The following is a 23,315-nucleotide window of genomic DNA, read 5'->3' as shown; positions in this document are numbered from 1 at the left end:
CTTGATTAATAGATTGGAAAAAGAGTCAGCTTAAATACTCTTATTTGTTTTCGAGAAGTTATAATCATGGAATTATTATTGTTATAAATTATTATTATTATTATTATTATTATTATTACCTTTTCATGGATAAGCAGATAACACAAAAGGATAAATGGAGCATTATAAATAACATGTTAAGTACAAGGAAGAAAAAGTCAAGGGGAAACCAAATTAAAACACTAGTAGAACAGATTTCTGGTGCAAACAAACAATATGAGGCTGCAAATAGGTTTGCCAAAGCTGTATTAGATCTCAACAGATATTTAATACATTATTGCCAAAATTCCTTTACTCAACAAGATAGGCTTCCTCAGATAATGAACTCTTGTGTAGTCTTAGCTCCACATTATACTGAGATTCTTAAAATTATAGAACAATTAAAGAACAAGAAATCTTACGGACTGGACTGTATTACAGTAACCGAGGTAAAGAGAAACAAAGAACAGTTCTCTGTTCTCTTGGTAGAGCTAATAGCACGGATGTTAGAGTCGGGAAGCTATCCTACAAACTTACTGTCATTTAAGATAATTCCTATATATAAAAAGGGACCACCAAATGACTTTTGCAACTACAGACCAATAACAATACAGTCAGTTTTAAATAAGATAATAGAAAATTATATATTTTCCCATATAAGCAAATATTTACATCAATATGGACTGTTAAACAACTCTCTATTCTCATATCAGAAGGGCAAGAGCACACAGACATTATTAGAGAACTTAATAGACTCTCTAAACTTACATTTAAACAACAATAACTTCATATTGATTTTATTTATAGATTTGACCAAAGCATATGACCTAATTGATATCCCAATATTGCAACAGAAATTACTGAAATATGGTATAAGGGGAAGACTCAATCAACTACTAGCAAATTATTTAACCAAGAGAAAAATAACAGTAGAAGTAGAAAATACAAAGGGGAAATCTTATAATGTAAAGAGAGGAGTACCTCAGGGCACTCATGCTGGGCCAATCATGTTCAACATCTATATAAATGACATATTCGAAGTAATTAAGAACTCCTTTATAAAAATTTATGCAGATGATATAATCTTACATACAATAGGAAAGGACCTAACAAAAATGGCGAATGATTTACAACAGGATGCAATACATTTACAATCTTGGCTGCACGATAATAAATTAGCACTCAGCTTTGAAAAAACTAAATTTTTGGTAATAAGGCCTCCTCATCAAACCTTGGACATTCAACCCTCTATCAAATTGCACAAACATGATTGCCTACATGAACAGAATTTCCAGAATTGCGAATGTCAAACTGTGGAAGAAGTCTCAAATCATTGTTACCTTGGGTTATGAATCGACTACAGTCTAAGTTGGATAATGCATATAACAAACTTGTACAAAAAAATGAGATTTTATGTGTACTTTTTCTACTACATTAAGAATAAGTTAAATCTTAGAACAAAAGTTACCTTATTTTATGCATTAGTGGACTCCCAACTCAATTATTTAGTAAATATATGGGCACGAGCAAATAAAACAGAAATAAGGGCAATAGACAACTTAATGAATAGGATTCTGAAACTTTTAATGGGGACAAACTCTTGGAATGACCTGAATAAGAGAAGGCAATTTTTGTTGAAACATAAAATATTGTATCCAGTTCAAAAACTGAAGTTAAATCTATTCTTAAAAAATCTTAACACTATTTTTGAAGAGTCGAATCTGCAAAGAAATGTCTCACATAATTTAAGGAACCCAAAAGCAATTACTTTGCCTCACCCTAGGATACTAAATAGATTTGGAGATAGGCACACAATGAATGCAATAAACAACTTGTTGGCTAGCATTGATTTCAGGCTCAGGAGAAGTTATCCCATCTCCAAATTAAAATTCCTAATAAGAAAATTCTTGATACTCAATGACACAGTAGATTAGAATTGATAACCTCTGTTTACAGTGTGGAATATACTATGTGTAGTGACTTCATAGTCTTTTCTGTAAGATAACAAATTTGTACAAAACTTGTAAAGGAAGAACTACAACTTGTTGTCAAGAAATTTACTTTTCTTAACAAGTTCATTTATTGTAAACGAATTCTCTTAATAAATAAAATTGTATTGTATCAATCAACTCTTAGCATGTTATTTAACAAAAAAAAAATAATAAATAAATAAATAAAATAACAGTTGAAGTAGAAAATACAAAGGGAAAAGTCATATAATGTAAAGAAAGGAGTACCTCAGAGCACTCATGCAGGGCCAATCATGTTCAACATCTATATAAATGACATATTCGAAGTAATAAAGAACTCCTTTATAAAAATTTATGCAGATAATATAATCTTATATACAATTGGAAAGAACCTGACAAAAATGGCTAAAGATTTACAGCAGGATGTAATACATTTACAAACTTGGTTGAATGATAATAAATTAGAACTCAGCTTTGAAAAAACAAAATTTTTGGTAATTAGACCTCCTCATCAAACCTTGGACATTCATCCCTCTATTAAATTACATAAAAATGAATGCCTACGTGATCAGAATTTTGAGACTTTTAATTTCCAGAATTGCAAATGCCTAACTGTGGAAGAAGTCTCAAATCATTGTTACCTTGGGTTATGGATTGACTATAGTCTAAGTTGGGCAATGCATATAACAAATTTGTACAAAAAATGAGATTTTATGTGTACTTTTTTTACTACATTAAGAATAAGTTAAATCTTAGAACAAAAGTTACCTTATATTATGCATTAGAGGACTCCCAACTCAATTATTTAGTAAATGTATGGGCACGAGCAAATATAACTGAAATAAGGGTAATAAACAACTTAATTAACAGGATTTTGAGACTTTTAATGGGGGACAAACTTTTGGAATGACCTGAATAAGAGAAGGCAATTTTTGTTGAAATATAAAATACTTTATCCAGTTCAAAAACTGAAGTTAAATTTAATCTTGAAAAATCTTAACACTATTTTTGACGAGTCGAATCTGCAAAGAAATGTCTCACATAATTTAAGGAACCCAAAAGCAATTGTTTTGCCTCACCCTAGGGTACTAAATAGATTGGTAGATAGGCATACAATGAATATAATAAACAACTTGTTGGCTAGTGTAGATTTCAGGCTCAGGAGAAGTTATTCTAGCTCCGAATTAAAATTCTTAAGAAAATTTTTGATACTCAATGATACAGTAGATTAGAATTGCTATGCAGATAAATTGCTATCTCTGTTTGCAGTGTGGAATGTACTATGTGTTGTCATTTCATTATATTTTCTGTTAGATAACAAATTTGTATGCAAAAACTGTTGTAAATGAAGAATTACAACTTGTTGTCAAGAAATTAACTTTTCTTAACAAGTTCATTTATTGTAAACAAATTCTCTTGATGAAAAAAACTGGACCACATTTTAAGTACTTATCCGAGATTTAGACCAGATTTTTACACCCTGTTCATAAACCTCTTTTGGTAGCTGTTGTTACAATTGTTTGACAACTTTGCGACTTTCGTCCCAAAGTCTAGAATTTCTTCAGCCGTAATAATGACTGACTCCATGCTGTACCGCCTGTTCTCTGGTTCCAGTGCTTACACTGTCTCATCCGTAGTCACCCGGTGGTAAAAGAAGTCATTTCCTTCCTATTCATATTGCATTAGGCGCTGCAGACACGATCCCATTCGCAACCGTTTCAGTTCGTGTAAATGATCTGTGTAAAGTGGATTCCCAAGTGTCCTAAACTTCGTTCGCAACACGTTGGAAATCCCCTTCCACATTTCTCACAAACCCGTCTGTCTGTCATGGGGTCGTTAACTCCTCAAAGGCTGACTCAATCAAAATAAAAAAGTACCTTTCTCTAGGTAAAAACAGGGACACACACACTTAGCGATATTTTGTAAACACCATATTTCTGAAAAGGATTCAAAAGAGTATTTTTCTCAAGTTAATATTTCAATGCATAGCTAGGGCGCAAGAAAACATATGATGAAAAAATCTGTAGGAGAAAAAAAAAACGAAAGTTATCAGGAAGGAAACCTACAGGAAAGAAAACTCCAATAATATTTGTATTAATAATAATGACGCGATTAGTCCAGTATATGGATCCGGATTCCAATCACACCACCGCGGGGGAAAAAAATAGCGAAAGGAAACAAAATCACGCAAGTTGCTTCATTGGGCCTACCATTCCCAAGGGGATCGAAGTAACGCCGATGTTGGTCCATAACTACCAGCCACCATTGGATGTGAAAGTAAATAGGTCCATCTGTATAGCTGTATGAAGACGAGTTGTAGAAATATTGAACATATTGCATACTGCATCGAGTGTGGCGCAGGATAAAGTCACTCGCGTTCATACCTTAGGCAGAGGGGGAGGAAAAATACAAGACCCATGTATTGCATCAAATACATCCAGTCGGACGAAACTGCCGAAGACCGGTGAAGATATTGAGGTCATGACAGAGGAAGAAACATACAGATATCTAGGATGATGCAGGCTCACCAATTAGAGCACAAGGAAATCAAGGTCGGCTGACTGAGAAATACCATCAGAGACTGAGAAGCCTGCTAAAATCAAAGCTGAATGTGGTCACAGGGTCATATGGTCACATGATCATATGAACATGGTCACAGCCATAAACACTTGCGCAGTCCCAGTACAAACGTATTCTTTCTTGATCATAGATTGCACCAACAATCTATGAGCTGAAAGAAATTATGAGATCGACCAGGATAATGATGACCAAGAGCTGCCAACACCACCCGAAGTCAGCCTTCGAGAGACTGACCATAGCCCGTAAAGAAGGAGGGAGGGGACTGACTGACCTCATTGAACAAGGGAAAAAGGCTATTAAGAACCTGAGCTTACAGTAAAATACGACTCCAATTTACGTAGCCATAAGAAAGATAGACAAACTGTACACAACACTCAACTTTAACAAGGAGATCCCCTCACACAGACAGAAGACACAAAGACAGGAAGATGGGCAAAGAAGGCACTCTATGAAAGGCACTACATTTATCTCCATCAAGACTACATAAATAAGATGGCTTCCAACGCTCCGCTCACGAATGGAAGGCTCTTCCCCGAGACTGAAGGATTCATGCTCGCCATCCAAGACATGGTAATCAGCACCAGGAACTACAGGAAACACATCGCCAAGACCCCAGAGTAACAGATGGCACATGTCGACGATGCAACCTGGCCCAAGAAACAATCCAGCACATTACCGCAGGATGCAGCGTGATCACTCAGACCGCGTACACTCTCATACACGATCAGGAGGCCAGGATAATATATCAGAAGCTACCACAAAAATACCAGCTGATCAAAGTTTACCGTATTACAAGCACAAGCCACAGGCCATACTAGAGACCTCTACTCACAGACTATACTGGGACCATGCCATCATAACTGACAAGACAATCCCGCACAAAAGACCAGATAAAACCCTCATTGATAAGAAGGAAATGGCTACCCACCTGATCGAAACAGTGGCGCCCAACAACAACAACAACCTCCAGAAAACATACTTGAAAAAGATCAGACAGTACTCAGACCTAAGTCTGGAAGTCAAAGATATGTGGCTTATGAAACAAGTAATGACCATCCCGATCACATTGTCAACCACCGGCATGGTGCCAAAGAGCCTCCATAAGAACCTAGCAACAGTAGGCCTCCCAGAGAACACTTACATGGAACTCCAGAAAGGCGCAATCTGCAAAGGCGACGAGTCGAATCAGCAAAGAAATTTAACACCTGTAGCGTAATTTAATGGTAGGCACGGGGAATTTGATTAGAAATTTTCATGTAAGACTGGTGTCACGGACGCTCTTGTCATTTTAAATTGTATACATCCATATTTTATTAAACACGTTCAACGTTATCATGTCTCTTAACAGTTACTACTGAACTCCTTACAATTCTTAAAATCAATTGAAGTCTTTTCATTTATAGGTCGGCATCGTCAGTTGGCTTATGTTTCCTTCATTTTCTTTGCAATCTTCTTCCTTTGAAATTTTTGAAGGACAACGGTCCGTCCTATACGGACGGACCGTTGTCCTTCAGGACGGACCGTTGTCCTTCAAAAATTTCAAAGGAAGAAGATTGCAAAGAAAATGAAGGAAACATAAGCCAACTGACGATGCCGACCTATAAATGAAAAGACTTCAATTGATTTCCCTGATCGTTTGGTCGTCCCGGAGTATAAACAGAAAATTTATTTATTATTATTTTAAGAATTGTAAGGAGTTCAGTAGTAACTGTTAAGAGACATGATAACGTTGAACGTGTTTAATAAAATATGGATGTATACAATTTAAAATGACAAGAGCGTCCGTGACACCAGTCTTACATGAAAATTTCTAATCAAATTCCCCGTGCCTACCATTAAATTACGCTACAGGTGTTAAATTTCTATACACGCGTAATTTTGTGTGGTTCATTGATATGCCAAAGTTCTACGTTCAGCATCTTTTCTGATGGGACGTTGCCTACCACCATTGCTGGAAGGTAAGCCAGTAATATTTTAGATCATCGGTGTACGAGCTAAAATCCTTAGTATGGCCAAGAGTGATTCAAGAATAGTTACAGAAAGGGTTGCTGAAATAAGCCCTCCCAGCAGAACTTCTCTATATTGCGCGTTTTGCTTGCATGTTTCTGTAAATGACCAAAATGTGTCTACAAGATACTTTCAGTTATTTTCAGTGCGTTTATATTAATGTTAATGTGTTCCTTGAGGATATAGATTAGGGCAGAGACTGTAAAGCAGTCATATGCTGCCTTGACAGCTGAGAAAATATTTGTCAAATAATTTTTGTAGCGTACAGCTGATGGTGATGGGCCTGAAATCCTTAGACTCTCTTATCTTTCCTATTTCGGTAGAGACTGTACAAGGTTCTATTCTTTTGGAATAATTGCTTTGCCGATGATTTCAATAAATACATATAGCAGTAAGTTTATAATAAAAGTACTTCAGAGTTTTAGTAGAAAGTTAGATATTCCGTCAAGACCAGCTGTGGATTTGTTTGGAAATTTTTTTTTAAAATTCTTATGTGTGATTGTAACGTTGTTCAGCGGAAGACTATTCAATTCCTTCTTTGTCCTGCGATTTACTTTCTCAGATAACACTGTATGCCTTCCTCTTAGTTCTCAGGAAAATTTCCGTATTATTATTGTACTTGCTATTCCTCCTCCAGTTCTGGTTCTGTTGTGTCCATATTCGATGTTGTTTGTAGTTTGTCGCTCACATCCTGTTTGATTTTTTCCTAGATTGCAGGAGTTATCAGGTTCATCTTGAGAAGGGTCCGACTCTGATCTGCTATTCGCTTTTCGGTGACCTGAACAATGAGGAACCGTTCCAACCACTTAGTTTCGGCCTGTACCTTGTCATGTGTGTGTGTGTGTGTCTAACTCAGTTACTTCATATTACATTCGAGCTAACCCCCTTACCTAAGGCTTCAACTCTAGTGATTTTATCCTGCGCTAAACTCTTCTTTTTATCTTCATCCAGTTATGGAGGTGGACCTGTTTTAGCTTTGGCTTTTGCATCTAGTGGTGGATGGTAGTTATGGGAGCGACACCAGATGGCGCCACTCTCTGCCTCAGCCGTCACTTCTACCTGGGAATGAAGCGACTTTCGCGATTTTTTTTTTCTTTTTTATTGTGGCCCACGTATTTTTTTTTTTTTTTTATTTATTTATTTATTTTTTTTTTCGCGGTTGGGATTCGAGCCTGGATTCATGATATTGGCGGTCCGGCGTCGTAACAAATGGGCTAATCGCGCCCCTATTATTTATTTATTTGTACTTCCTGTAATCTGCTTGAATTAGCCTTCCTCCATCATGGTTTTTTGCTTCCTCTGGAAGTCTGTCTTTATAGCCTTATTAAACGATGGTGAGAACTTTTAGTGAATGCTGTTAATATATCACTGGACACAACCAACACTTTCAGAAATGAGAGGTTCTCTCATATAGCCAGAAATCCAAGTATATGTCTGTTCAGATATATTTGAGCGTATTTTCAAATATTTAATTATCACGACGACATCCAAGAATTCACATCGAGCCATCATAATCGATACACAATATAGTACACAGTGTGCATAGCATACTGGTGTGCAAAATTTAAGGACCAGTCAGGTTTTCACTTGTAACTCCTCATAGGAGCGGCCTGGATATGGGAAAAACATACCAAAGGAACCTCGTGAGGTACAGAAATGATGAAGGAAACAACACCGACACAACAACTGAAACAAAACGGTACAGAGGGATTTTATTCAAAAAATGGCAACATAGCACTGGCTGCCATGATACAGATGCATCACTGAAAAAGATGGAACAAAGGGAAGAGGTGGTCCTCAGTAGGAGATATGGCCACCCCTAATGTTGATGCAGACTTTGCACCACCTGTCCGTACTTATAACAATGTTGTTGATAAGTTCTTGCGGTAACGTCGTCCTTTCCTCTGTCAGCGCCATCTTCAGCTGGTAAACATTTTCTGGTGGGTGTGGATGTGCCGCTAGGCGTCTCCCCAGAGCGTCCCATATGTGTTCGATGGGATTGAGATCGATGGAACGGGCAGGCCAATCTATACGAACAATATTCTCACTTTCCAAAAGCATATCACAGCTCCAGTGCGATCGGGGTGTGGTGTTATCATCCATAAAGACGAAATCGGGGCCAATGGCACCTCGGAACAGACGCACATGGGGAAGGATTACCTCAGTACAGTAGCGTACACTGGTTACAGTACCGCCTTCCAGTATGAGTTGTGTACGTCCATCTAAGATAACGCCTCTCCAGACGAGAACACCTCGACCGTCATATTGATCCCTTTTATTGATGTCTGCGGGGTGATACCGTGTGCCAACCTCTCGCCAGATTAGCTGACGTCCAGAATCGCTGCTGAGACTGAATCTACTCTCATCAGTAAAGAGTACCTTAAGTAAAGATTTTGTGGTTGTAACCTTTAGAAATAGTGTTGGTCCTTACGTTTTGCAGACCAGTGTATTAGGGTCAGGCGCCACCTGTGGTTTTCCACATCTGAGCCATATGTACGCTGTGAAGAAATACAGTGCTACTGTAAATGCCAGAAAAGTGTTGTGTGTTGTATATGACATATTGCGTTAGGTTCTGTTGTGTGTCCTGGCATTTGGCTGCAGGGCCCCTAGTGGGACTCCATGTTGGCCGCACACACCACTAGGAGGTAGCTAGGCTGCTCATTATTCTTTGGCTTGTCTCCGCCAGGGTCGCCAGAGCTTCCTGGACGGAGAAAAAAGGTAGAGTCGAGGAAGTACAGAGTGTACGCAAGAAAGGAGAGTATAGCTAGACATGTGGAGGATGTAGGCGAAGGCATCCTCCAGCTTATCAATGGAGCAATAAGCACCATCAGGTGAAAGGAGAACCCGGGGAGGAGAATAAATAAGACACAACAAGAGAGCTGCGTATAAGTTGCCACTGGCGAATCATGTGGCCCGTGGGCCAGTTCATCCTATCCAGGTTAAGATCGGTTGGCCAGTTAGGTTAGGATCAGATGTTTGGAGTGTTCCTATTCTGCATTGGCAATAGGGTGCTCCGTTCTGTGAAGAGGGCTTGTGCAAACTTGGTAAACTCATAGTAGTAGTTTTCTTCTGTGATGAATAAATCTTCATTTCTTTGAGGGTTGTCTTGTATACGAGTAAACAGGATGCTGCGGAGATCCTCATAGTGTTGACAGGTATTACTATAGGTATATACAATACAGTACAATTATACAATACAGGTATATACAATAATATACAGGTATATACTAGAGGTATATACAATACAGATATGTACAATAATATACAGGTATATACAATACAGTACACTTTACTGTCTGCCATGCATAGTTGTTAAGAAGGAATTAAGATGGGAAGGACAAATATCATTCTCAACCCATTCTAACGAGATGAGTCAGATTTATTGCGGCGATAGCTCATAAACACATTGTTCATCAGAGATTTTCGATTTGTGCCCTGAGGACGTTCCGAAATAAACAAGCCTTAAATGAATAAATAACTAACTTAAATCACTTTGTTGACATTATTACTCAAACAGAAATCTTTATTTTTGTTAGAGAGGTTTTTGTTTCACATATTACCGAAACTATTCAGAAGAAGATAACTTATAACTACTGTATTTGATTCTTATTCCTGTTGTGGTTTCTTTAAAGGGCATCAGGAGATTTTTAGCAATTTTTTTGATGGAATTATATTTTCATGTAACACACAATGCCACCTTGACGTAGAATTGTTAACACCCCACCTGCTTCCGGAGCGTTACCAGGTTAATTTGAGAGTACTGTATTTCTGTATGGCGGATAATGAAATGGCCTTGAAAGATAATTGCGACCTTAGTTCCATGATAATAAATTTATAAAATATGGATAATTTCATAGAAAACATTTACGCTCTTCGAATGACTCATTACATTTTGCTATGAAGTTTTAGATTTATTATTAATCTTAGCATTATTAATTATTTTTACAGGAATTAAATATCATTTAATTACATATTCAGTATTTATTATAATCATTAGATATCTAATTTTCATGATGGAAGAGGCAGATGTGCAAAGCTCTGTATTCAAACATTTACTGATAAGTCCACTTGACTCATATGCCACTTTGAGTGCTTTTCAACGCAAGCCCCCGAAATAACAACCTATTTGATTTGCATTTAATAAGTCTGTTAGCCAGTTACGAAAAGTGCAATAAAAAATAATAAAATAAATAAAATTAAATATTATTAAAATTTAAAGTACAGTAATTATAAAATCTTACTTCCTACTATTTCAGACGGAGGGAGTAGGGGTTTCTCCCATTGTTATTTTCTCCTTGGTTTTTCAGCCCACAAAAAAAAAAAATAAACTGGCCCGTGAACACAAACTATATACAGACATAATATACACAGCGCAGCATTGTCTTAATGCCTTAGATTCTGATACGACAAATATAATTTGTATTAATATTAAATTAATACAAAGGTGGTATTTATGTTTAAATGTAAAATGCTGCCAGTAGTTTATCGTATATTTACCTGGCGCTAGGGAGTCCTTAATCAGTAGTTTATCGTAGTTTGATATATTTGTCTCGCGTAGAAATTAGCATAAATTTGAAACCATCACTGAATGACTTAGTTGGAGAAAGAGAGAGGAAAAAAAAAAAAAAAAACTATCATATTAGAGCCACCCGAGAATTGCTTTATCTGCACGTGGTGTTATGTCTCTAAATGCGTTCTTTGGTTGGTTTGCCTGTTTTTCTGGACGAAAAAAACTCATTTTTCGGGGGGAGGGGTCCTTGCTATCCTCGCCTGAGATCGACTAACTCAGCCACTGATTGAAAAAGAAACCATAAAAAGTTTTTCGAGTCATCGACGGGATTCGAACTCGAGCCTTCTACAGCTTGTGCCAGCGACTACAATCACTGTACTACCGCGGAGTAGTTGGAGGAATAGAGTTCCCCCGTCAGTGATATGAGTATTTGAATTTTGGATTCAAAAAAAAGAGTGAGTAGTTTAGTATAAGTAAACGTTTTGGCTTCAGACAGAATGAAGCCAAGAAAACTGAAAAGATTAAAAAAAAAAAAAAAAAACGTATAATTTGGGATTACGCCAATTCGGTACAGGTAATTCGATGATTGCTATAATTCGATGTATTATGCGATATTTTCGTATCACTGGGTTAAATGAAAGGTCTTTAGTCATTCTATGCCATGCTGTAAAGTAAATTTAGTGAACGTAGTTTTTGCTACATTTTATTCAGTTCAGCGGACTACCGCCGTTTATTTTACAGTCCACATTCTCATTTTTTATTTTATCTTAATCCCTCTAAAAACTACCGTGGTTGAGTAACAAGAACAACTATTCATACAGGACTTAAAATTATATATTTTACAATTTTCAAGAAATATTATAGAGGAAGGTTGTTTCAGCGACCAAAGAATAAATGAAGAGGAACAAAAGATAGGTCAATGAATTTGGAATTGAATCCGAATGGATGAGTATTGGTTTATACACGTGGTCAATCGGTCGGTTGTTGATCTTGTAAGCTACATTGATTTTTTTACAGTAAGTTGTTAACGCTGGTTTGGATCAGTATCATGGATAGTTTCAGAAGAAAAGATATTTATAGACTGGAATAAAAATGAAAATAATAATAAATAAATTAAGTGTTTTTTTTTTTTTTTTATGGAAGGTCTTTTTCCCTAATTCAAATATCGACCCAACCGTACTATTAGAGTAATATCGGCTCCTTGGTTAACATAAAGACCAATCTTCAGCAGCCTCAATATCAGTTGAATGCAATGTAAAAAAAATATAAAATAAACAAAGTGGGTGAAAAAGTTTGAATACACCTTTTGATACACCTCTAATTATTTCTTTACTTACAGCCAAATAAATTTATCCTTTTCAATTAATTGCAGCTTAAGTTTAATTAATTTGTTTATATCATTGGATTTCATCTTGGTTAACAAAAACATTGCTGGGAAGATATTAAATATCTTCCCAGCAATGCCGAAAATTTATGGGTTAAGGGTACGAAAGAGTGATATCATTTTATTCACCCACTTTTTGTTCATTTCAGGCAAGGCGTTGCTAAAGTACTGAAAATCGATTATGCAAAACAAAACAAAAGCTGAAATTAGTCTTCGAGTCGAAGTATAATTGAACACCTTTTCTGTGATTCTCCAGACTTTTGATATACCTCTAATTATTTCTTAACTTACAGCCAAATAAATTTATCTTTTCAATTAACTGCAGCTTAAGTTTAATTAATTTGTGTCAGTTCGCGTTTGTTTATGTCATTGGATAACATCTTGGTTAACAAAAATCAGATTAAAATAACAGCAAATCATCCATAAGTTCGCAGTCTTGCTTCTGAACATAACCATATCTGCTGTTATCGAAATCCGAAGGATAGAAAACAGTTTTTTTTTTAAATTGGGAAATGCAAATTTTTCGCATTAGTACAAGAACTGTTGTCAACTGGTGCGTGGGTAGTTTAACGAGATGCCACTTCTAATAATGATTAAGTAGTCGTACTTCATTTCATTTAATTTTTCAAGTTATGATAAAATCGAAGCCATAAACACTAAATTGATATATAATATTAAGTGTTACTGATTTAATGTATAATCTTCCCAGCGATGCGGAATACTGTATTTATGATGTACTGAAACACTTTAAAAAATACAGTATATGACATGGGAGTGCAAGCCGATACGCACCTTCAAAATGTGATACATATGAATTATTAATTAAATATCATTGTACTTGCTTACTATATCTTCCTTCTTGGATTCTGGTAGATATATGTAACAGTCTGTTATGGGAAACAAAGTTGTAAATAGTTGGAAAAGTTCCATATACATGTATTTGAATCTGAGAGATGAGGAGTTTTATCTTAGACAGTTACAGAATGCTCAGTTTTATAAATTTAGTAATAATACGCCTCTAGCCATTCACACTTCATTACATAACAAAACGGGAACCCTGTATCTATCTCCTCCTTGAATCTCATATTCTTCTGCAAGATCAATTAGTGCCTCGTAAGGAGTCGAATGTGTATTGGCGACGTCAAGCGATATGTCACAACGGTACAAGATTAACATTGGGATGTGCTAGCCGAGTACATATTTAGGTTTGCTTGCCTAACGTTGTGGGTTGTTTCATTGATGAAAGAAATTCAGAAACCCCCAGAGTTCTGATATTACTTCATATTCCATCGCCTAGATTATTTTCGGCCCTTTTAATTTTTTAACCCTTATTGTTTTATTGCTTTTATCGGTATGCATCGTGTGTATTTAATTTTATTTTAAAGCAGTATTATTTAGGGTGTAGTATTATTTAGTATTATTTATGGTGTTCGTCGTGGTCATGTTTTTGTTTTTAATTTTTTTTTTGTTATTATTAGGATTAGTCGGAAACGGAAGAATATTTTAAAGATATCACTAAATTCAAAATTCCGTTAACGACACCTTTTCCTAATTCTAATAATTAAAAACCACGTAAATTTTCAGGGTAAAACAGTCCAGGTTATTGAAAGTGGATGTAGAGTAAAAATATAATAATAATAATAAATAAAAAAAACTTACAAAAAATATTCCAATAACAACCATTTTATATGCCAATTTTAAAGATGTTTCGAAATCCATGTGGATATTGTTGTCTAGAAGTAGTTTTTTTGTAAGAACCAGTAATAACACACTGCGCTGTTTTTATTTTAAATTGATTACATGAATTAACTGCAAAATACATTAATTAATAAACGCTGCGCTATTATTTATTATTTTATTATTTTTTTAATTATTTGAATTAGGTGAAAATTATCTAGAATTCAGAGACGACTCACGTTATTTAAGAAAAACGCTGCTTATCTTAATAAAGCTATTTACGATAAACGCTGTACTATTTTATTTTGAATTAAAATAATTATTTGAATTCTCATCAAGAAAACGTTAACCACTGTTAGCGACTGTTCATGTTGTTCATGAATAGTTATTAAAAACCTAGTTATGATACTACAGATATTAAAGGGGTCGTTACGATAATACTTGTGTTATTTGGCATACTTGCATTTTACGAGGTACCGTATATCAATGCGCCTGGCATCATTCTTACAAATTACATTTAGTGTATCGTGTCACTTATTTACAAGTTAAAGTTGAAGTGTGCTACTGAAATATCGTTCATCGTGAATACTAAAGACAAAGAAAGCGCGTTGAGCTATTTGAAGTGTAAGAACTGAATTAAGAAGGAATTATTTTGTCCCGATGAAGTAAATAAATCGATTGTTACGAGATTGAGTCTTATAATTACTTAATTTTTTCTGTTTTTTTTTTTTTTTTTAATAATGTTATCTCTCCTAGTACAACACAATAGCGACATATAAGGGAAAGGAACATTTCCTCCTCCCCCTTGTCGTTGTGTTGAATCGGAAACTGTGATTCAGTGTTTTTTTTTTGGTTAGTTTTAAAATGTGGTACCCCTTAAGTCTTTGTAGTGATTGACATGTCTAGCCCGCTATGGTTAGTCTTAGGGTGTTTATCTCTCCGTTGCCGCTGTTTTAAAATCGGAAAATGAGTTCCCGATTTTTAAACAGCAGTAAGAAGTGGGGGGGGGGGGAACACCCTAACTGTTTGTTGTTACTTGGTTTTTAGGAGCATTAGCAACTAAGGCCATATTGCTCCGGGATATGCGGTGGCTATTCCCTGACCTTTCCGCATTTGGTGGTGACGGGCTCGAACCCCGGTCTAATCAAGAAGCGTGTGCTACGCACTGCTGCTCCTTCCCACCTGGCTACGGAGGCGCAACACCCTAAGACTAACCATGCTACTGCTACTCATAATGATCAATCCGGAAGAGATACCAGATTGGAATTTTTTTTGGCTGGTGCAGCATAAGCCTCAGGCTTCCTTGCACCATATGGCTAATAATAATAATAATAATAATATGCCGTTGTATTAAATCCGAAACTGCTGCGTGTTTTCTCAATCTTTGTATAAGTGACACGCTACGCTAAACCTAGATTTGACTAACCATGCTACTGCTACTCATAACGATCAATCCGGAAGGGAAGCCTAACCGGTTTTTTTTTTTTATTTGATAATTTTACGTTTCCAAGCATAATACAATGGTTTTCCTTCGTATGCCGTTGTATTAAATCCGAAACTGCTGCGTGTTTTCTCAATCTTTGTATAAGTGATACACTACGATAAACCTAGTTTTGCAAGAATGACGTCAGGCGAATTGATATACCCCGTAAAATGCAAGTATGCTTGCTATTTTTATTTTAAATAAAGTAAATTATTTGAAATTTAAAAGAAAAAATTCTTACCTAGAATATGGATACAACTTTTGGCTACCTTCCTCTTGGTATCTCGGTACTCTGGAGAGGTTTAAACTCGAATGTAGGTGAAAACAAATACTTGAGTTTAACAAAAATGGAAAATACTTAGGTTTTAAGTTACGTTTAAGTTTAATCTGAAGTTCGTAAATTAGGCTCAAATAATGATTATTAGAAGCTAGCTTGACTTGCATATATAAAAATATTTTGAAAAATACTTAATTTTTCTCAAATTTAGTTGCCTTCTGATGAGACATTATTATATAATAATTATTTTTTGGATGGGATAAAGTACAGTACTAACGAATTCAGCGCTCTTAATAAAGTTAATTATGGCACTGTGTAATAAATTACTTAAAAGAGTAAGAGATTACCTCAATACTTTGAGGTAATTTCTTATTAATTATTAATTACACCAATGTGTAATTAATAAATGACACATTGGTAAATTATGCATTAATTTACATAAATTTATTATAAATTAATACATAAAAATAATTTATGCGTATTTTATACTGTCATTTTAAGTCACTGAATAATCAATTATATGAATATGATAAAGATCGTAAAATTAGATTTTTTTAATTAGTAGCCTGCTTGGGATTACTTGGATTGTTGGTCTTCGTTTTGGGTTGTGCTGCAGCTTCAAGGTAATAGAATGGTTGCTGATGCTACCCGAGGTGGGATTCTCTTCTAGTTTTAGACGTTGGTTGTTTTGGGAGTTCTTGGGATCAAGTTCTAGTAACCTGTTGTGGCTACATCTTCTTATTTGTGAGATGATCTTTTGCTTGAAGCGATGGCGACATTCTTGCCTGATGATGGTACCTTCTTTCTTGTTGATTTTTGTGTCTCTGTGGCATTTCCCACATTCGAAAGGTCATCAAAATTGGCATTTAAAATGATTGGATTATTGGAGTGTTCTTTTTTTTTGTTGTTGTTTTTTTTTTGTGTTCCATCCACTTCAATTAACTTGATCATTTTTGCCCCAGAACAATTCAGGAGTGCAGCGTTTTCTAATCCATCCATAATTAGTATTAGTTATTCGCGCGTATGTGTTTCTCCTAAAAAATTAGAAACGGTTTCCTATTTTCTATGATAACACCTCCTAAAAGGCGTAACTACAAACTCTCTCTAATTAACTTAGGTTGGTCTGAATCTCCAGTATCAAGTTCATTGTTAAATAAATATAGAGTGGGCTAGCTACAAATTAATTTTACGATAATATTAAATAGCCTGTAGCTGTAAAATTCCAATCGTGAAATACAATTTGTGGTTTATTTAGTGTCACTTGTTTGGCAAAGCTGTGAAGTCCTTTACAGAGAATAACTTGCTTGAAATGGGCACTATTAACTTGAACACAGCGTGTTCAAATTAAAGTGCCCATTTCAAGCAAGTTTTCTGCTTGTACAGTCAGAATTTTACAATTTTTCTTTGCGGTAGCTGGTGTTTCTTAATTATTTCTACTGAATACATGTCGATCGGATTCTTCTTTTACTTCTTCTGAATTGTTTCATTTGATTTTGCATACGAGTTTTATAATATCTTCCAGGTAGCCACACTCTTGTACCAACTCTATTCACCAGTGACATATCCAGGTCTCATCGTAAGGGGGGGTATGGCGACCAGGCTTTTGAGTTTTTTTTTTTTTTTTTTAGAACGTCTCCTGCGTTCTTTTTCTTTAATTTCAAATTTTGGTTAAGGGAGAGCATATGCCCCCTCTGCCCACCCCTGAATACGTCCCTGCTATTCACAAAGAGAATTAGATTATTTTTTGTAATTATCTTTTCTCCAAACTTTGGATGCCATACATGTGATTCTGTGGAAACGGCATGCACCGGATAAGCAGTTGTTCAAGCAATTTATTACTAGATCGTTTGCGAAATATTATAGAGAACATCTAAACTTTTCGAATGCTGAAAACGCATGACATCATGAGTTACGGGTAGACATTTATTCATCCGTCAAACAGAAGCATAGTTTGACTTACGGGCGATGTTGATGTGAATGTCATGCTGTTATTTTAGACATAAATGTTGGGCTAACAGGGGCGTCTGCCGCAATTGCTGTCATAGACCAAAGCCATATAATTTGCGATTTTAAGAATCAATAAATTAGGACAGTATACTTTTGCTTATTCTCTTTATGCTTTTGATAATGAACGAAATTGCAGCATATCAGAATCTGTACCTCTGCTTAAAGGTAAAAGTAAACTGCAGCCATTATCAAGCCACTGCAGGATTTCCATCCTGCAGTGGGTTGATAATGGCATTTCCCTCAACATAATCGTTGAAGAAGCCTCCTCAACCATTATGCTGAGGGAAATGGACCATAATCTGCCACGCTGGTCCAGTACAGGTTGTCAGATCGACCGTATTTATCAGTCAGGGGCTTGAACCCCGGTATACTTAAAGAGCGTGTGCTACTGCACTCCCGCTCTTAACCACTCGGCTACGGAGGCCTCTGCTTCTTTTTGAGTAACTATATAGAATTCTGGTTAGTGCAGAACTAATCCATACAGTGACACCAGAGAGCTCTTGGCACTGCATGTAGTTGCTATGCAAAGTAACTCTCGTGATATGAAATGATTGGTGATAACACATGCTTAGATGAGATAAATGATGCAAACTATGAAAAGTCAGCATGATATTGTAAATGTAAGATCGTGCTGTGTTGGATAATCTCTTTAATCAAAACAATAGTAAAGTCGTTGAGCTACAATCGTACCGTCGTCTAGAAAACTTAAGAGACCGCCTTTCCCAAAATGGTTTGCGCAAAATGATAAAGAAATTAAGGAAAAAAGGTGGTGCTTTTTCTGTACTCCTGGCAGAGAATATCACTCAGTTCCCTCAGCTGTTTTTGACTAAATGGCTGTTGTTTCAGAAGGCATGTTTCCAGCATTCCCTGTGACATTGTGCTGTATTTCCCGTACATTTGCAGTCCAAATTGATTATCAGATTGAGCAGTTTTTATCTCCATACCCCTAGCAACCTAGCTTCTTCATACGCTATTGTAACATGATCAAACAAATTACGCTGTTGGCTGCCTGCAGCGTAAAACGCACCTAGGTGTCATTTTGGGAACTCTTTTTCTGTCTTTCATTTCGGCACTGTCTGGACACCGTCTGTTCCAAAATTCGTGGTTTTCCGCCTGTACGCGATCAATGCAACGCACTTTAATTATAGCCACCCTGTATATACTGACACTTCATAAACTTACAGTAGTTGCCACTTGGGAAAATATAAACAATCCTATCCAGTTTCAGTGACCTATAATGCTGGTGTCAGCGCCCACATTTTTAGTTTCCATACGGGGCAATTATTTCCGAAGTCAAATTGTATCGAAACAGTTGATTTCTGAAAGAATCAAGTGATTCTGCCGGGTTGTGGGATTTTCCGAAACATATCGGATGATTTTTGTTCGTTTGCAATAATACTTCCTTTTTGAATCAGTAGAGTTTGACGAAGGAGAAGATATTGGCCATGATGCTAGTTCTGTAGCTTTTGTTAGAGAAACCTTCCGGGATTGATTTGTAGATTATTGTATCGGGCTAATTTGTTAGATGGGAACATACAGATGCAAGCTAGATTCTGCGTGGTACAGTAGTTGTTCTCTGTAATATGCTTATCTATCCTCTTCCTACCAATTTAGACGACGTCATCTATGTTTAGAGAATCAAGTGCATAAGAAGTAAGTTGGCTAAACATTACGATATTGTTATGAGAAAATTTTACGGTGTAATGTCCAGTCTAGAGTATAGTTCTGACCTGGAAATTGTGAATGTTTTTTGGCAGCCCAGCTTAACCATTTCATGAACAATATTCTAAGTCTAGGTGCCACTTCAGATGAGATGGAGGGACAGACGCTCAGATCACCAATGCGTAGAGTATTATGAAACTTGAAAAACATCAGGACTGTAAACTCGTTAGTCAATAGCTAAATAAATATAGAAATTCGTTTTTCAAAACATAATAAATTGTTAATGATCTAGCCTTTGCTGATGAGTAGTACCAGACGTATGGTTCACCTTAGAGAACTACGTAGCGATGTAATTTGGACATGTATTGGGATCGGCGATCAAGACAGACCACACTAACTAAAACTGAATGTTTAAGTCATAGCAATTAATTGCGCAAGCTTAAGATCGCTATTCATGTTCTGTTTTTGAAATCTTCCACCCATTTCTACGCACTCCTAAGCGATAAACATGATTTTGTATACTATTGCACTAATCTTCTGTAAATTTTGACGGATTTAGTTTGTTCTTTCAGCAAAATATTGATAACACACTTCCAACACGGAGAACATTGAATTTATCCATGTTCCTTACTGTCTCGGCATTATTGAAACTGCTCATCAGTATTGCCACTACTTTGACATCAAATTTCGTGTCTCTAGCAGTTTTGCTACTTTTATTCGAAAGAAATGCACACAAGCTCAAACAGACTACATATTATATTCACTTTAAAATACTATACTTTTCTAAGGCCTTGTACATTTATTTCACTATCGGCACAAAGATTTTGGTAACTGGTATTATTGTTAACTTAATTGCCATTAAACTTATAGGTATAACTCAGATGAAGGGTAACTTGGCATGTGAAGAATATGATAAATTCTGGTGTACCTGGAAACTGTTCTAAGCATTTTAATATTAAAACAGGTAGTGTGTGTGTGTGTGTGTGTGTGTGTGTGTGTGTGTGTGTGTGTGTGTGTGTGTGTGTGTGTGTGTGTGAGAGAGAGAGAGAGAGAGAGAGAAGGAGAACACCAAAGCAACCAAGGTTATGAGGTGACATTATATGTCAGGGGAAACCATGCTACTTGAGATTGACTAACTTAACCACTTTGTGAAAAAGCCCATAACATTTCTTGCGTCATTAACGGGATTCAAACCCGGCATATTTAACCGGTGTGGGAGAATGGTGATTATATCCATGGTGCTGGCCGCGAGGGCAACACTAATGAGCTGAGTAGAAATAATCCTTTCACGAATTTTGGAGTTGGTCGACTCTCTTACTGCTTTACATCTTTTTAAGTTCTTTGAACACTTCAGAGTGGCAGAGCAGACTGTATGGTAGGCGAAAGAATTGAGAATGAACTAATACACAATGTAATTATCAGATGTTAACCCACCTTCGCGAGGCCAACAAAAACAATCACAGAGGTTTCTTGGCATGGGGAGGGAGGGGTAGGTATTCTCCTTCACAAAAGTGTTAACCTTCTGTGGCGATAATGACAGTCAGGCTTCAAAAAATTCAAATGGCAGTTGTTGTAACGCCCACCATTGTGTATAGATCATTATCTTGTGATTCAGGGGAAATTTAAGGAATTCGATTTAGCAATTGCATAAATATTGATGCAGCAGTTGCTAAAATCTTTCAATGGAGACGGAATGAGCGGTCTGGCAGCAGAGTAGGATAAATGTATTAATCTATTTTTAAATATAATAGTTTTCATCTATGCACTTTTGCCTTTCCTTTGACTTGTGGTTGTGTTTAATAAACAAACATAATTTAACACTAGTTAATTTTTATATTCATCTGTAACGTTTGTCTAATTAAGTATTCAAATATTATTTTAATGGTCAGCGGCACTTGAGTAGTTTTTACTTAAAAGCCTAATTGTTTTGTAATTATAGTTTCCGTAAGTAATAAAGGATATCATTGTATTATCTCTTTTATAGAAGTCAGGACATTGACTAACAGTACAGTTCATATTTTGTTTACTAGCATCATGATATGGTAATCAGTGTTTTCTTTATTTTCTTGCAGATATGGCAAGCCATGACTTCATGCCACTGAAATCGGGCTGTAGGGACAATTGGTCGTGGAATAGAAGGGACAAATCCCACGAGGTTAGATTATATGGTCCACGCTACCGAACAGCCCACTTTCATCCCAACTGGAGTAATGGTACAGCTGGAGTGCGTGGTACGCGAATAGTGAATAAAGGTCGTTACTATTGGGAAGTGAAGGTATCGCAGAGGATCTTCGGCACCAGTATGATGTTTGGTATAGGAACAAAGAGGGCAAGGCTACACGTGGATGCATTTGTGAACATGTTGGGGGAGGATGAGGAAGGTTGGGGCCTGTCTCATAAAGGATTACTTTGGCACAATGGAAAATGGAGACAATACACGAAACCTTTTCGAGAGAATGAAGCTACGACTGTTGGACTTTTCTTTGATGGTCAGAAAGGTACGCTTACGTATTATAAAGATGGTATATGTCTTGGCATTGCCTTTTCTGGTCTAAATTTAATCCAAGACGATTTATATCCTATTGTGTGTTCCACTGCAGCAAAAACAGAAATGTATCTTGGAGTGATGCGGCGAGAGTACACTAACTTACAGGACAGATGTAGGACTGTTATACTTAAGTTTGTTAAACATTCCAGTGATATTCATAACCTGAACTTGCCAAACAGAATGAAAGCCTTTTTGCTAGAGGCAGTAGACAGACCCATTGGCCAAGAGAAACACTGGAGACGCTCTAGTATCTGTAGGACGAATGCGTGCCTCTATGTATGACACATCGCCAATTATTTATTACATATCTTTCATACTACTAATATATACTTAATATAAAATCCACTTTTGTAAGGACATTTTCATCTGACGTGTGCTGTAATTTATTAGCTTTTGTGCCATTTCCATAAATTATGAGGATCGATTTCTGTTTCTTGTTAATTGTCTCATACAATAACACGTATATAATCATTCTTTATCTCAAGAAAATAAATCAGGAAAATAAAAAAAAATTAAGATGTCACATGCCTACGTAGCCTAACTTAACTTCTAAGAAGATATTCAAGAAAAACGGATGTTAATGCGATATATTTAAAATTGAAACAAACGCTTTATGTGTATCCTGTACGAAGGTCGTATTTTGACTATTAAGGAGTGAATTTATTGGCTTTAAATTTTATGTGTAGTTAATCTATTTTTAAATATAATGTAGCAAATCTTAACTTGTTTTCATAATACCTTTCTATTATGTAAACGTGTCAGAAAAATGGAAGCCATTATCAATACCAAGACGAACAAAAGCAAAGAATTGATATCACTTCATTAAGTGTATGTATATACGATTATGTACTCCATCCACGAACACACTTTATGCCACAAAACACTCACTAAAACTATTATAACTGGCTAAAATTATCAAAATCTCTTATCTGTTCGGCACCTAATTTTGCTATTTGTTGGCGGGAGGTTTTGGTAAATTTAATCAGTTAAAAAGAAGTGAGGAAAGTCACTGAGTTCGAGATATTTTTTATACTTCATAGATCTCTGAGCAATTATATTTTGTTTTGCAAGGATATAATCCGGTTTGTGAGTGAACAAGTCCCGAAAGTCGCGGTAACATATTACTGAATAATAAATGATTTTATCCTGGTGTACAGAGATAAGTAATTAGTATCTACCTGTATGGATAACA

General features: G+C 36.1%; 1 protein-coding gene across 2 annotated transcripts in view; it reads left to right on the top strand.

Moving 5' to 3' along the window:
• The window catches only part of SP555 (SPRY domain-containing SOCS box protein SP555), an 84,446-nt gene extending 62,041 nt beyond the window's left edge, over positions 1-22,405 (top strand). For both annotated transcript variants that reach the window (XM_090373203.1, XM_090373202.1), the window contains exon 2: positions 21,648-22,405. In XM_090373203.1, the coding sequence (XP_090229329.1) occupies positions 21,650-22,405 (756 nt within the window). In that variant the 5' untranslated portion in view covers positions 21,648-21,649. The remainder of the gene's footprint in view (positions 1-21,647) is intronic.
• The last annotated feature ends 910 nt before the right edge of the window (positions 22,406-23,315 follow it).

Source organism: Mastigoproctus giganteus, chromosome 5 (assembly GCF_048544385.1).
Source record: "Mastigoproctus giganteus isolate SK-2022 chromosome 5, ASM4854438v1, whole genome shotgun sequence".
NCBI classification, from domain to species: domain Eukaryota; kingdom Metazoa; phylum Arthropoda; class Arachnida; order Uropygi; family Thelyphonidae; genus Mastigoproctus; species Mastigoproctus giganteus.
Note: the sequence above shows the minus strand (reverse complement) of the source record. Positions and strands in the feature narration are given on the sequence as shown.